This window comes from Diabrotica virgifera, chromosome 8 (genome assembly GCF_917563875.1).
Source record: "Diabrotica virgifera virgifera chromosome 8, PGI_DIABVI_V3a".
Classification (NCBI taxonomy): domain Eukaryota; kingdom Metazoa; phylum Arthropoda; class Insecta; order Coleoptera; family Chrysomelidae; genus Diabrotica; species Diabrotica virgifera.
The window spans coordinates 60,272,923-60,289,105 of record NC_065450.1 but is presented as its reverse complement, the minus strand read 5'-3'; the positions used below and the strand labels follow the sequence as shown (position 1 = coordinate 60,289,105).

The window sequence follows — 16,183 nt, the reverse complement described above, 5'->3', positions numbered from 1 at the left end:
GCCAGATGGCGCTAGCCACCCAATACCATCATTTTGGCTGCAATATTTGGAAAAACATTTCGATGCGATTTGATTGGATTAAGGAGAACAGTGCCTACGTTCCTTCTGATGAAGCTCCAATAAGAGCAGAAAATTGCAGTTAAAGGGACTGGCTGCACTCCTTATTCTAATTAAAAAGTAAGATTGTTTTTCCTTCGTATTGCAGCCGAATATATAAAAATGGTACACACATTTTTATTTTATTTTCTTATTACTCAGTAGAGTAACTATGGTGCATCTTTCAGTTCCTAACCGGCTGCAGACGGGGGATTTGAATTGCAAAGTTTAGAATTCCTTCCCTATCGTCTTTACTGCAGCATCCATATGACTTGCAAATTGTAGAAGTCTTGGAGGTGTATACATGGGGATGTACCAGTAAGTTTTCAATTTAAAAATCTTTTAGTAATTTTTGATATTTTTCAATATTAATTATTTGCTATTAGGATTGAAAGCTTGCTTCGTATTTTTACGGCCAGATGGCGCTAGCCACCCAATACCATCATTTTGGCTGCAATATTTGGAAAAACATTTCGATGCGATTTGATTGGATTAAGGAGAACAGTGCCTACGTTCCTTCTGATGAAGCTCCAATAAGAGCAGAAAATTGCAGTTAAAGGGACTGGCTGCACTCCTTATTCTAATTAAAAAGTAAGATTGTTTTTCCTTCGTATTGCAGCCGAATATATAAAAATGGTACACACATTTTTATTTTATTTTCTTATTACTCAGTAGAGTAACTATGGTGCATCTTTCAGTTCCTAACCGGCTGCAGACGGGGGATTTGAATTGCAAAGTTTAGAATTCGTTCCCTATCGTCTTTACTGCAGCATCCATATGACTTGCAAATTGTAGAAGTCTTGGAGGTGTATACATGGGGATGTACCAGTAAGTTTTCAATTTAAAAATCTTTTAGTAATTTTTGATATTTTTCAATATTAATTATTTGCTATTAGGATTGAAAGCTTGCTTCGTATTTTTACGGCCAGATGGCGCTAGCCACCCAATACCATCATTTTGGCTGCAATATTTGGAAAAACATTTCGATGCGATTTGATTGGATTAAGGAGAACAGTGCCTACGTTCCTTCTGATGAAGCTCCAATAAGAGCAGAAAATTGCAGTTAAAGGGACTGGCTGCACTCCTTATTCTAATTAAAAAGTAAGATTGTTTTTCCTTCGTATTGCAGCCGAATATATAAAAATGGTACACACATTTTTATTTTATTTTCTTATTACTCAGTAGAGTAACTATGGTGCATCTTTCAGTTCCTAACCGGCTGCAGACGGGGGATTTGAATTGCAAAGTTTAGAATTCCTTCCCTATCGTCTTTACTGCAGCATCCATATGACTTGCAAATTGTAGAAGTCTTGGAGGTGTATACATGGGGATGTACCAGTAAGTTTTCAATTTAAAAATCTTTTAGTAATTTTTGATATTTTTCAATATTAATTATTTGCTATTAGGATTGAAAGCTTGCTTCGTATTTTTACGGCCAGATGGCGCTAGCCACCCAATACCATCATTTTGGCTGCAATATTTGGAAAAACATTTCGATGCGATTTGATTGGATTAAGGAGAACAGTGCCTACGTTCCTTCTGATGAAGCTCCAATAAGAGCAGAAAATTGCAGTTAAAGGGACTGGCTGCACTCCTTATTCTAATTAAAAAGTAAGATTGTTTTTCCTTCGTATTGCAGCCGAATATATAAAAATGGTACACACATTTTTATTTGACGAAAACTTCGTCCATTTTGGCCATTTTTTAGAAGTGTCAAAGAGTCAAGTGACGGTTATTATTCAGGTCAGTATTTTGTGTACCTGTCATTTTGAAATTCGAATTCGACTTCCCTTGTGTTTCACAACGTTTTTGTGCATTATTTTGTGTTTTGGTTTAGAATTTAGTTCGTTAAAAGTTAGTCATTGGCGTGAGGAGACTAGAGACATTCGAGATGTACCGAAGAGTGCTAAAAATCTCATGAGTAGATAGAAGAGCCAACGTGGAGGTAATGAGACTTACGCATAGGGAACGAGAAGAACTAACAAATAAGAAGAAAACTGAGATATATGGGACATATGGTGAGAGATGTATATCTAATACTCCAGGTCATTATGCAAAAAAAAGATCCATAGTAAGGAGACGTAACTCGGCTGAAGAACCTTAGGAACTGGTTTGGATGTAATAACAATGAATTATTTAGAGCCGCGGTTTCAGAAATAAAGATCTCTCTGATGATTGCTAACTTTTGAAGCGGAGACAGCACCTAGAGAAGAAGATAATAACACAGTTTATGGATAGTTTTGTGTCATTTTTTAATGTTTCCATATTTATAAATTTAATTAACAATATTGTTTACTTTTTAATTTTATTCCCCTTTATAAAAAATACCTACATGTTAACATATTGTGTAAAAATCAAATCTACTAAATTACTAATTAGTTTAATTCCACAAGCTTTTCACCTATGGCGAAGTACGATTCTGGCATCTGTCAGATTCGTCAATAATTACATGAAATAAGTCGCGACACACCCAATACAGTATGTGACGTCATAATTAATGACGCACTGAAAAATGATCATGAGAACAAGAATATCTCATAAAGTCAATTTATCGAAATGAAAATAAAAAAAGGATTTAAAGACTTTTTTCCATTTTGATAGTTGCGGTGGACAAAATAAATATAGAATAGTTTTTGCTACATACTTCTATATAGTGAGACAGTGTAATAATATTAACATTACACATGTATTTTTCGAAATAGCACATTCACAAAACGAGGGTGATTCAATGCATGCCTTTATAGAAAAACGGAAAAAACATAAGTCGTATATGCTCCAGACCAATGGATAACCATGATACGATATGCAAAAGCATCAGGCAAGCCTAAATCCGTAACTGAATTAAATCAGAACCAAATTCGAAATTTTAACCTATTTAAGAACACACATGTTAATTTTGAAGTAGATATTAATAGTAAAAGACTAAAGTAATCAAGTAAAATTGTCTAGAAATAAATATTTACCGATACGCAATAAAAATGCGAAAAATTTGAGATATTTTATACCATGATTTTTTCCTAGTGATAGAATATTATTGTTATTGTAAAATTTATAATTTCCAATTAAAATTGTGAAAACTGTTAGTTGACATTTTGTTTAAATATCCCTTAAAAACTCATTTTCTCCTAGCTATACTGCAAATAACTCAGAACATACAACCTTTTAATAGTTAAACGGGAAAAATAATTAACACAGAGAGTGTAAAATGGTTGTTAGGCGACTTACAACCTTTTTCTACGAATACTTATGTTTGATATCAAGGCTGTATCTCAATCAAACTCAAGATTTTCAATAGTTATTAAAATTATAAAACATACATCTCACAGTAATCCTTTATTATGATATAAATATCATATCACTTTAGTGTAAAAGAGTCTAATCATTTCGCTACAAATTTTTAAAAAGTCATGTTTTCGTTTTTTGCCTCTCCTGTAAAATCGCTAAAACTGAGTTACAACCTTGTTCGATGGGGGTGTCGACATGTGGAAATCAGAGACAAATAGAGATGAAAGGAACCTAAAAAATGAGTAAAGATATTCTTCAAGGGTTATTTAGAAAAAAAAGCTGCTCCAGCAATAGAGACTGAGCAAAAATAAATAAACAGAGGCTTACTCAAAACTGAACTAAAATCTGTAAACTAAAGATAAAAAATCTTGAGTTGATCTATGAAGAAAGCTGTCATTACAAACTGGCAAGAGACTCAATTTATATTTATATAAAAATCATAGAGAAATAAAAAATTTGTGAAACTGCTAAAATAATTTAACGAGAATAATAAAATAAAATGGGTTGCCTTCTTATTAGATGAAAATTTACTATTTTTGTTAGGAATAAGCAACAATTGTACTTTAAAAAGTTTATTTGACTTTTCGATATTCGAAGTTGAATTATAAACGTCAAATAAAGTAAAATTCTGGCTTATTCCCAACAAAAACAGTAAATTTCAGTAAGATTCCAAGTAAATTACACCAGAAATAGCTTCAAAACAATTAGAAAAGAAATTAATAGTAATCCATCAAAAATCATCAACACCATAAAATAATAGTAATCACAAAACTACCAGCAACCACAGAAAAAGAAACAATTGAAGGAACTCAGGTATCACGATTTAAGAAAAAAATAAGGGAAAATTCTACAGCAATATGTGTCGTTTCACAATGGGAACATCTGTCGACTACAGAGGATGCCCCTCACAGAGAAGAAGTTATGCACAAGCTGCAGAAGTTAAAAGGTTACCAAAAAAAATGGTCAATGTACTACCACAGTATATAGAGGTTACCTCTTTATACTGTGGTACTACTACAAATGAAGATACAGTTGAGTCCACGAATCTTTACCCGTGCGTCATCATTTAAAAATTTAAAGCATACGAAATAAGTCGGAAATTTATTAAACGTAACAGCAAGTGACAGAAAGTGGGTATTACTCCGATCACGGTTTATAGTATAAAATTGGACGTGGTCAAATAAATAGAATGTCAAATTTAAGTTTTGCTTTAAAATTTTGATGCATAATTACAGCTACATGTGAAGTAGCTTAATAAATTATTTTATTATCATTGATTAATAAATAAATAAACAATTTATAAAAAAATTCAATTACATATTTTCTTTTTGTTATTTTATTCACTTTGACGGAACATTAGACACAAGCATTCATTAACTGTGTCAATGACGTTAGCTTTGTATATTGTCAAAATTAATCCTAAAATATCATAAACTTACCATAAAATTTCAAACTCCAATATAAAATTAGATGTGAAAACAACTGTTTGTATACTATAAAAAACTTCAAAATGCCAAAATTCGACAAAATAACAGCAAAACATTCAACGAACTGACAGCCACAAAAGTAAACAAACCAAAACGTCAGAAATTGTACTTAAAATATGTGAAAACGTCCCGTCTTTTTTGTACCTATCTCTTTTCAATGTAGTGAGTCTAGATAGTTCATAAAAATAACATGTGTTTTTACTTAATAACAGGCGGTAGCTGGTTTGTCATTAGTTTCATGCGTGGAAGAGAAAGATGCTAGATAAAAAGTATGTGTTTTATCTCGCCAGGTATTAATGACGCACGGGTAAAGACTCGTGTACTCAAGTGTACCTATTCAATCAAACGTACTGCAATTTGCTCTAGTGCCCCTAATGCAATTATTGACTCATTGGCTATATGGAAAATATTAAAATCCCAAGGGATGGGAAGAACACCATACGTCTACGACTAGGAGAAAATGGAACATGGAAGAAAAAGCTGAAGGGACGGAAAGCTTCCTAGAATTGGACTTCAGACTAAACTATTATCTGGAAGAAGATATTGAGTGCATATAAGAAGCAGAAAACAATCAAAGACCACTATCCAGTGCTCAAACTTCCTTAGAAGTCGAAATATCAAGAAAATGCACTAAACGAAAATATCAGCCGATATCATAGGGCACTAAAGAATCTGCCTAGAAATGAATGTTGGCGATCAGCATGGCTACCCTAACATTGCTTGCAGGTTTTTAGAATAATCCGGTTGCAGACGTATTGCACCACTTTCTCAGGTTCTTAAGCCACGATTTTCTTGTTCTTCTTGTGTGTGTCTTTCACAAGCCATATCTCAACATTAGACACACGATCCATCCATGAAATTCTTAACATGTGTCTGTAATATGACATCTCGAAAGCCTCGAGCTTTCCTAAAGAAGCGATAGAAAGTGCCTAAGCTTCTACTCCGTATAATAACATATAGGCGAACCAACAAAGCACTAAAAAGCCCAAAACCTAGGAATTTTGTGCAGTAAGATGAATCGTCATGCCACTCTTTGCACTAAATTTGAGAGAGTGTCAGGCAAATTTGTGAACTAAATTGATCTCCGGCAAAAAATTTTGTGCATAAGAAAATTCATTTTCAGAGTGCATCTCGAAGAGATGGAAAATGAAAAATTTAGAACTCAAAAAGTATTAAAGGAAATGAGTTCAATTTTTATACTTGGGGGTTTTGCAGGTCACTAAACACGAATTTCATGACGGCGATAGTCTTCGAGGTACCTGGTGACGAGGGTGGAACTCATCGCCTGGGACGATCGAATAAATCACGGGACAATCGAATAATTCACAAAATGAAGATTGGAAAGAAAAACTGAAAAATTCGTGTTCAATATTTCTTAAAAATCTATCAAATGACACTAAACACGACCCTCTCACTCCACCCCCTGGAGGTAGGTAACTTTAAAATCTTAAATGGAAACCCTCATTCGTTATTGCAGGATTGATTACGTAAAAATAAGCAACTTATATTGAAGACATTTTTTCGAATTGTGAATAGCGCTATAATCGGAAAAAACGATTTAACGTGATACCATAGGTAAATTATAGAAACGGTCTAATATCTCGAGAAATACACTTCCAAATAAAAACCCAAAAAATACGTGATTAATATTTTTCAAGAACCTATCGAATAACATCAAACACGACCCTCCACTCCACTCCCTGGAGGTGGGGTGGGGGGTAACTTCAAATCAAATAGGAATCCCCATGTTTTATTGCAGATTTGGATTACACATGAAAAAATAAGTAACATTTATTCGAAACATTTTTTAGAATTGTTGATATATGGCGCTAATAAATAGTGTTTTTCCGATTATAGGGCCATCTATCCATAATTCGAAAAAATGTCTCGAACAAAAGTTACTTATTTTTACGTAACAAATACAAATCTGCAATAAAAAATGGGGGCTTCTATTTAGGATTTTAAAGTTACCCCCCACCCCACCTCCAGGGGATGGCGTGAAGATACGTGTTTGACTTTATTCGATATTTTTTTGAAAAATATTAAACATCTATTTTTTGGTTTTTTATTTGTGGTAGGGGAGCAAAGTATGCTAAATGTGCAGTCACTCGAGCGCTTTGGGGACCTATTGGGTTGTGATTATTAGGTCCTAAAACCAAAAAAAGTTAAGTAAAATTTTCCATTTTAGCGGGCGCTTGCCATTTTTTAATTTAATTTTCCATTTCCATTAATCGTTTTTTCCGAATATAGCGCCACCTATCTATAATTCGAAAAAATGTTTCGAATAAAAGTTGTTTATTTTTATGCAGAGAATTCAAATCTGCAATAAAAAATGGGGGCTCCCATTTAAGATTTTAAAGTAACCCCCCACCCCACCTTTGTGGGGGTCTCGTTTGGTACCATTCGATATATTTTTCAAAAATATTAAATAAGTGTATTTTGCAGTTTTTCGATCTGATGTTTATTTTACTAAATATCGCGGGATTTGTATTTAAAATTTAAAATTTACCCCCACCCCTCTCTGGGAGGGGTCGTGTTTGGTATCTATCGATAGATTTTTGAAAAATATTGAACGTGTAGTTTTTAGTTTTTCGATCTGACTTTCATTTCGCGAAATATTCGCCTTTTTCTTGTGAAACTTTGTGACTCACCAATTCCCTTACGCCCCGCTCAAATCGTCGGATTTTTTAAATATACACTGTTTTGCATATACTTAACTTACCTTATCTTAATCTGACAATTTCGAGTATTTTTAAGGATAGATTTTTTTTTTCGGGCCCCCCTAAACGAACTCCCCTGTGTTAAGAGCCAATATATGGCAGAGGTACATCTGCAGGGTACCACGTTGCTCCCCATATGATAATCTGACGCGCTCGAGTAACTGCAAAAATCCCCGCTTGGGCTCCCCTACCATTGGAAGTGTATTTCTCAAGATATTAGACCGTTTCTATAATTTACCATTATGTTTAAGTTTTCTCCATTTTTGAGCTTGTATGTAGTCATACAATTTGGTCCACGCGCTCTATTCTTTTTCGTTTCGTTCAATGTTGTCTCTACTTTAAAATTACAAATGTTTTACATTATAGTTTCGTACTAATAACTTTTAACATAATATGAAAGAAAATGAACTAAGAAGCTTAATTCTCATAATTAAATATTGCGTAGTTGTTCTCCAAAGAACACGCAGATAATTTATAAATATTTACCGATTTAAAATTAGCAAGCTTATGAATATTTACTTTGTAAATTTATAGGGGCTCCCTTTTAAATCCACACCATTCTTTCAAATTAAAGCTAAATTAAAAGCGTATTAGAGGTCCGTGCCTATTCATAATAAATTCTAAAATAAAATTTACATTCTGAAATATAAGATAAATTTTTAGATTTTCAAAGTTTTTTTAGTTTTGTGCTATATAATAGGAAGTGATGGGAATTTGAAAGGCGTTATAACCTTATAACAAATTAAAGCAAAAGTAAGGATTATAGTGATTTGAAAATTTATACAATTAGATACAATAATTTGATGCTAATTTACGTTTGACTGCGTTTTTTCGAACTCTACGTAGAAGGAGGGGAATATGCTAGAAATAGAAAGCTGCAATATACTATTTATTATAATAGACATCGTAAGAGACCTGGAAAGCGCAAAGCTACGTTTACCCAAAATTTACGTCTTTATCCAGTCTCTTGTATTATTGTTTTACTTTAATCTGAAATAACTTTAATTAAATCAGCTGACAATACATAAGTACTCACAATCATCTTCTTCTTCTTCTTTTATATAGGCAGTACTGCCTGTTTTTCTTCAACGGTGCTTTTTATTCTGCCCCTAAGTTGTCATTCCATCTTTTCCTTGGGCGTCCTATACTTCTTCTGCCTAACGGTGACTTGTCCCTGGCTGTTCTTACTATGCTTGATTCAGACATCCTGCTTATGTGTTCATTCCACTCTTCTTTTCTGTTCTTGACCCAGGTATTTATATTGTCTACCCCACATATGCGTCTGACTTTCTCACTTCTTACCCTATCCTGTAGTCCTTTTCAAGCAATCCTTCTTAAGATCTTCATTTCGTTGGTCTACAGATATTTTCGTGTTTTGCTTGTATATGGTCTTGTTTCGGCCGTGTAAGTCATAACTGGCCTAATAACTGATTTTATATTCGGGCCTTTGTTTCCAATATTAGGTGTTTGTTTTTTCAAATTGTGTCGTTTAGCATCCGGCCTTTCTACTGGCTTTAATTATTTTGTCTTTTACCTCTTCTTCGATATTGTTGTCGGCTGATAGATTAATTCCCAGGTATTTGAAAGTCATTACTTGTTGTATACTTTGATTGTCTAACTCCAATTTGCATCTAATAGGTTCTTTGGCTATTACTAAGCTTTTTGTTTTTTGGGCTGATATTTTCATATTCATTCAAGCAATCATCATATTCACACAATCATCTTAAGCTGTAGAAATATTAACTGGATATTGACCTGTGTACTCAACTCTTGAATAAATGAGGGGCTTCATTGCTCCATACATAGCTGAGAAGAAACTTATATTTAGATTTACTTGGTCCATAACTTTGGAATTACGTTTGGGCTAACAATGGTTTGATTTAAGAACTAGCTGAGACAAACTCAGGACTATCTTCGGATTTACACTAGAACCAACATAGGCTATACTTGCACCGTAATTAAATAACGGCTTGAACGATGAAAAATAGGCGAAGAAAACAAAACATAAAAAAATAAAGAAATACGAAAGATATTGAAAATATCTTCCCCTTTGACAGGGGCTCAGAAAACACACTAGGCGACCTTCACTTCATCTAGTACAGCATAAAAATAAAATTAAATCTAGAAGATATTCCTTTTTATAGAAAAATATATGGAGGGAAATACCCTTACTTTGGTGTGTGGTCAAAATTGGACGGAACTATAAGGATGATCCTTAACAGGATATTTTCTTAAGTAATAAAACGGTAAAAGTTTTTCATCCTAATAAAAATATTTAAAAATGTTTTTAAAAGATATGTAATTGAAAAACTTATTGGACCATTTTCCTGGTAAGACCTCCATGGCTTCTAAAAATTGCAATTCACAACCCCGTCTGCAGAGCGTGGTAAATTCCAACGGAAAATGGATCTAATTGCTCGATAGGAGTAATAATAATAGAAAATAAAAATGTATACTATTCTTATTTAGTTACAATGCGAGGCCAAAACTGTCTTAATTTTCACTTAGTTCAGAGAGCGCAAACAGCACTCTAATCGACGATTTCGCCTCTTTTTAGAGGCATAATCAGAGAGGCATAGGTTTGCTTATCTCTGACCCAAGTGAAAATCTTCAGCCAGCTACATTTTTACATTTTTATTTTCTATTGCATAGTATTATTCCTATCTAGTAACTAGGTTCATTTTCCGTTGGAATTTACCACGATGTGCAGACGGGGTTGTGAATTAGAAATTTTAGAATTCCCTCTTTTCTTCGTTGCAGCATCCATCTGGCTTGCAATTTTTAGAAGCCATGGAGGTGTTGCCAGAAAAACAGTCCAATAAGTTTTTCAATTAAATATCTTTTAAAAATATTTTTAAATATGTTTATTTGGATGAAAAACTTTGACTTTTAGGTTCATTGAAGTTTATCATTCTTAACGGTTGTTTTGTTAGAAAAGTACTAGCGGCCAAAAATTATCTCGAAAGTAAATATTTGTAGGAATTAATATGTATGTACAGGGTGAAATAAAATTTAAAAAAATAACGAAATTGGAAAATTGAAACATTTTTGACACCTTACACCAAATTTACCTACTAGGTTTGTTCTGCACTTCTTTAAGTGCCGTCTCCTAATCGGAGGTTGGATATCATCATCACTATCTTCACTCTGTCTACCGCTGCTCTGAAGAGTTCTATAGAACTGCATTTAAACCAGTCCCTTAAATTATTTAACCATGACACTCTTCTTCATCCTATACTCCTTCCGCTCTTATCTTTCCCTGTATTATCAGTCTTAGCATTTCATATTGCTGTCCCCTCATTACGTGTCCCAGATATTGTACCTTTCTTATTTTTATTGTGTTTATTATTTCGCATTCTTTCGCCACCTCTCGCAATATATCTGTGTAAGTTTTCTTCTGTGTCCATCTTCTTCTTCATGTGCCTATCCGTGACGAATGTTGGCGATCATCATGGCAATCTTCACCTTATCTGCAGCAACGCGGAAAAGCTGCACAGATCTTGTGTTGAACCAGGTTCTGAGGTTCTTTAACCTGGATGTTCTTCTTCTTCCTGGACCTCGCTTTCCAAATATTTATCCTTGCAGGTTGGCTTGTAGGAGGGTATATCTGGATTCATTTCGCATAATGTGTCCAAAGTATTTCAACTTTCGAGATTTTATGGTGATTAGTACTTCTCGATTCTTCCCCTTTCTTCTAAGGACCTCCTTATTTGTGACGCGATTAGTCCATGGGATTTTAAGAATTCTCCGATATAGCCACATCTCAAATGCTTCAAATTTTCGGCACATATCTTCGTTCAAGGTCCATGATTCAACACCCTCAAGGTAGCGACTTGGGATCTATATTTTTTCTCCTTTATACAGCTGATCTGTCAAGAACAAGAACCACCACTGTAGCAACATTCGCTGATGACACAGCGGTCTTGGCATCCCACACCAATCCGGCCTCAGCCTCAAAGAACCTTCAGACAAACCTTGATAAAATCCAAAAGTGGCTAAAAAGATGGCGTATTAGTGTTAATAAAACGAAATCTACATAAGTGATATTCACTTTACACAGAGAAACATGTCCACCAATAAAAATCAACGACTGCTACCTCCCACAAGTTGACGATGCTAAATATATTGGCATGCATTTGGACCGACGGTTGACTTAGAAGAAACATATATTCACCAAAAGAAAACAGCTAGGCCTTAAATTTAGCAAAATGTATTGGCTGATTGGACGCAAATCTAAATTATCATTGGATAACAAAATACTGTCGTATAAGGCCATTCTCAAACCTGTGTGGACATACGGTATACAACTTTGGGGAATCGACAATAATTCCAACATTGACATCCTTCAAAGATTCCAAAACAAAGTGTTGCAAACCATCGTCGATGCACCTTTCTACATCCCCAACAGGTTCATTCTACACGACGTCAAGTTGGAATCCATCAAGGAAGTGATCTACCAGTTCAGTGTTCGTTACAGTGAAAGAATGTCAGTGCACCCTAACATGTTGGTCAACCGCCTAAACGTGCCCGATGTCAACGAAGTGCGTAGACTTGGACGCCTGCTGCCTGCCGACCTGTCTACAGGATTCAGATAAGTTTTAGCTCCTAAGGACATATAGACACCAATAAGTACTCTCGTTGCCAAAAAACACTAAATTTAAATTTAGCTAGTTCTTTAAAGGAGAGATACTCTACATGTCAAGCTCACATTTGTCAAAGCAAACGCTTATTGCCCTTCCGGCAGATTGCAGAATCCATTAGGGGTTATAAAAAAATGATTCAACGCCATAAAAAGGACAGAGAAGACCTAGCATCTCAGTATTCTTACTTTTATACCAAGAGAAAGGTTGTGGCTCTTGAAAAAGACCCCCATATGGTTGAAGATTGATCTAGCTTTTCCGATGTCCATATTCCATGCTATTCTAAGCATCCTTCTGTACCACCACATTTCAAATGAATGTAGCTTATTTATATGTTCTTGCTTCAATGTCCTGTCAATATCCCAATGTCTATTGCATATACATGCATAATGGGCACCTGCCACGAAATCCACGATGGTATCATATGAAAAAGCTTTGTAATTTTTAAAAATTTCAATAAACAAATTCCCAGATATTGGAGCAAAGATATTTTGTTTTTAGGTTATCCTCTTATCACGGTTGCTTAATTTTTATCGCCGCAAAAAGTGTCGTCAAAGAAAACATCAAACATAATATATTTCATCTAAGGGTGATGATAAACAACTGGTGTATATGAAAACCTTATCATTTTTGAGTTATTTATGGAAAACCGCTTTAAAACATGCATTTTAACCACGAAAAATTAAAATTTTTGATCTTTAATAACTCAAAAAGTATTGATTTATTTTTATAATTTGTTATAACAAATAATTGTCTAGACTTTGTCCCTCTATCGATTTATGGGTTTTTTTAATAAAATAATTTTCATTCCCGATAAGGTGTGACATCCATCCCCAAGGTAAAAGCGCAAGTTGGCACCATATCCCTTCTTTCTTGAGATGTATTCTCACTACTCACCCATTTTCATGAAAATCGATGGAGGTTCAACGAAATCGGAGGTGAAAACCTTCAATGACTGTACTAAGATGCATAATATATAGAATAAATTTAATCTCCTTACTAGACAACATACCGAGAATAATAATATCTATTAAAAGTTACATGCCGATAATACAATCCGCTTAACAGTTAAAACTATGTAGAACTAGTTACCTTTTGACTTGTTTCTGGTTCAGCTGCGGATCCGATTTCCAGGAATTAGGTCGAATCTACAACAAAGAGAACACTGTTATTTCTCACATGCAGAAATTGCAATCAGCGGTGATGTTAATAAGTGCTCGTTTCTAACAGATAAGTGATACTTTTGGAGTTAAATAACGATAACGGTCTCGTGGTTCTTGTGGGAGTATAGCTGTAGGCGGAGGTGCCTATTTTTCTTGGTTAAAGGATTGTTTCTATAAATAACCACTTGAAGAAAATTGCTGTTTTAATTATAAATATAAAGACTTGCATAATTCATACTACAATACTCAGTGACATTAGAAGTATTACACTCAGAAGGAATAATTTGCTGAACTTAATTTTTTGGCAACAGAATGATTATATTCCCATTATTGGAAGCATTGTATGATAACAGGTTATATATGGTGAAGGTAGCGGGTAGGAACTCTTTAAATTCTTGAAGATAGTCCTATCGGAGAAAATGAATCAATCCCTACCCTCCTCAGATTCCGGGGGTTTCCTGCATGACCAGGGAATCTAGTAGTTGTTGACGGTCCCTTGTCCAGGGTTACGGATGAAGTCCACAACGGCAGACACGGCGGAAAAGCGGATCTTCGGTACGGTGTGGATAGCGGAAATGGCAACCCTCGTTTTTAGGGGTAACATAGAATCGAATTACTCACCGAATGATTGCCGGAATAAGTAATCCACACTTACTGGCCAACGACTTTGGGCAGATGAGTTAGAAAGTGGTAGGGCACCCTTTTATCCTGAGTTTGGGAGATAGGCCCCGAAGGCGAAGGAACCAAATAATGTTCAAAGGCATAAGGATGTAGAAGGCAAGGGGAAACCCTACATTAAAAATCCATATGGATATCGCTAGTACAATCATCATGGTGGTAGAAACCAACAACGGCGCCTCGGAATAGGAAGCCAACATCCAGCAGGGGAGGAAAAGACCAGGCCTTTCAGGTCGTTAATCAGCGAATTTCTTAACACAAAAGCGGAGACGAGAGAATAAGACTGTCCAATACTAAAATTGGAAACTGAAATGTTCAGAGCATGTTTCAGCCTAGTAAGCTGCACAGTATCGTTCAAGAGATGAACAGGTTTAATATTGATTTATTGGGTATCAGTGAAGCCAGGTGGCCTAACTCAGGCTGCTTCTTAACAGCTGAAGCCACAATATATTATTCAGGTAGCGAGGACAACCAAAATAGACTTGGCGTGGCAATAATTGTTAATAAAATATCCAATAGACCAGTGAAAGGGTTTTTCCCCATCTCAGAAAGAGTAATGTTACTACAGTTAGAGACATCTCACGCCACGTTGAACCTGATACAAGTATATGCTCCTATACGACGAATGTCAATGAAAACGAACTAGAATTATTTTACCAGCACGATGGTATCTTCGATATCGAAGAAGCACTAAAAACAAAAACTAGAGAAATCACAATAGTCCTAGGTCATTTCAATGCAAAGATTGTAAAGGGGCAAAGCGGAAGTGTGTAGGAAAATATGGTCTGGGAAATCGCAATGAGAAATAATCCATTGAAATGTTACATTTCTTAGAGGAGTCAATTTTATTTTTTTAATGTGTAGGGGGGTTCAGTAGAAGCTTAAGTTCAAGTTTTTGGGGTCGCCACCCTTGTCCCCCGGCCGCCATATTGGAAAAAAGGCTGCAAAGGGATATCGCGCTGTATCTCGTAAACTAGCAACCCTACAGAAAATTTAGTTACACTTAAAATGTAGCAAATTAAATTTTCTACAATTTTACATCTATTACTTTTTATCGTCAAGTGGCCAACAAAAAAGTTATAAACAAAAATAAGAGAAAAATTTGTAAGAAGTTTCCTTTTGGAGGTTATAACTTTTTTTCCGTTCATTTCACAATAAAATAACATAGTAGTTATTTTGTAGAGGATTCTTAAATAAACAATTTTCACTATAAAGTTGTTTAATTTTATTTATTATCTATGGTAGGGGATAGGTATCTATGGTAGGGGAGCCCAAGCGGGGATTTTTGCAGTTACTCGAGCGCGTCAGATTATCATATGGGGAGAAACCTGGTACCCTGCAAATGTACCTCTACCATATATTGGCTCTTAACACAGGGGAGTTCGTTAAGGGGGGCCCGAAAAAAAAATCTATCTTTAAAAAAACTCGAAATTGTCAGATTAAGATAAAGTAAGTTAAGTACATGCAAATGAGTGTATATTTCAAAAATCTGACGATTTTAGCAGGGCGTAAGGAAATGGGGGAGTCCCAAAGTTTCACAAGAAAAAAGCGAATATTTCGCGAAATGAATGACAGATCGAAAAACTAAAAAATATGTGCTCAATATGTTTTAAAAATCTATCGAATGATATCAAACATGACTTCCTACGGAGAGGGGTGGGGTGTAAATTTAATATTTTAAATACGAATCCCGCGATATTTCGCGAAATGAACATCAGATCGAAAAACTGTAAAATACACTTATTTATTATTTTTGAAAAATCTATCAATTGGCATCAACCACAACCCCCCACTGAGCTGAGGTGGGGGGTTACTTTAAAATCTTAAATAGGAGCCCCCATTTTTTATTGCAGATTTGGATTCCTTACGTAAAAATAAGTAACTTTTATTCGAAAAATTGTTTCGAATTATGCATAGATGGCGTTATAATCGGAAAAAACGATTGTTGGAAATGGAAAATTAAATTAAAAAATGGCAAGCGCCCACTAAAATGGAAAACTTTACTTAACTTTTTTTGATTTTAGGACCTACTCTTCACAACCCAATAGGTCCCCATAACGCTCGAGTGACTGCACATTTAGCATACTTTGCTCCCCTACCACTAGGTTTTACAG

General features: G+C 34.9%; 1 protein-coding gene across 2 annotated transcripts in view; it reads right to left on the bottom strand.

The window, feature by feature from the left end:
* LOC126890389 (uncharacterized) overlaps positions 1–16,183 on the bottom strand; it is a 161,235-nt gene that overhangs the window by 40,069 nt on the left and 104,983 nt on the right. For both annotated transcript variants that reach the window (XM_050659284.1, XM_050659283.1), the window contains exon 2: positions 13,321–13,376. In XM_050659284.1, coding sequence (XP_050515241.1) covers positions 13,321–13,376 — 56 coding nt within the window. The remainder of the gene's footprint in view (positions 1–13,320; positions 13,377–16,183) is intronic.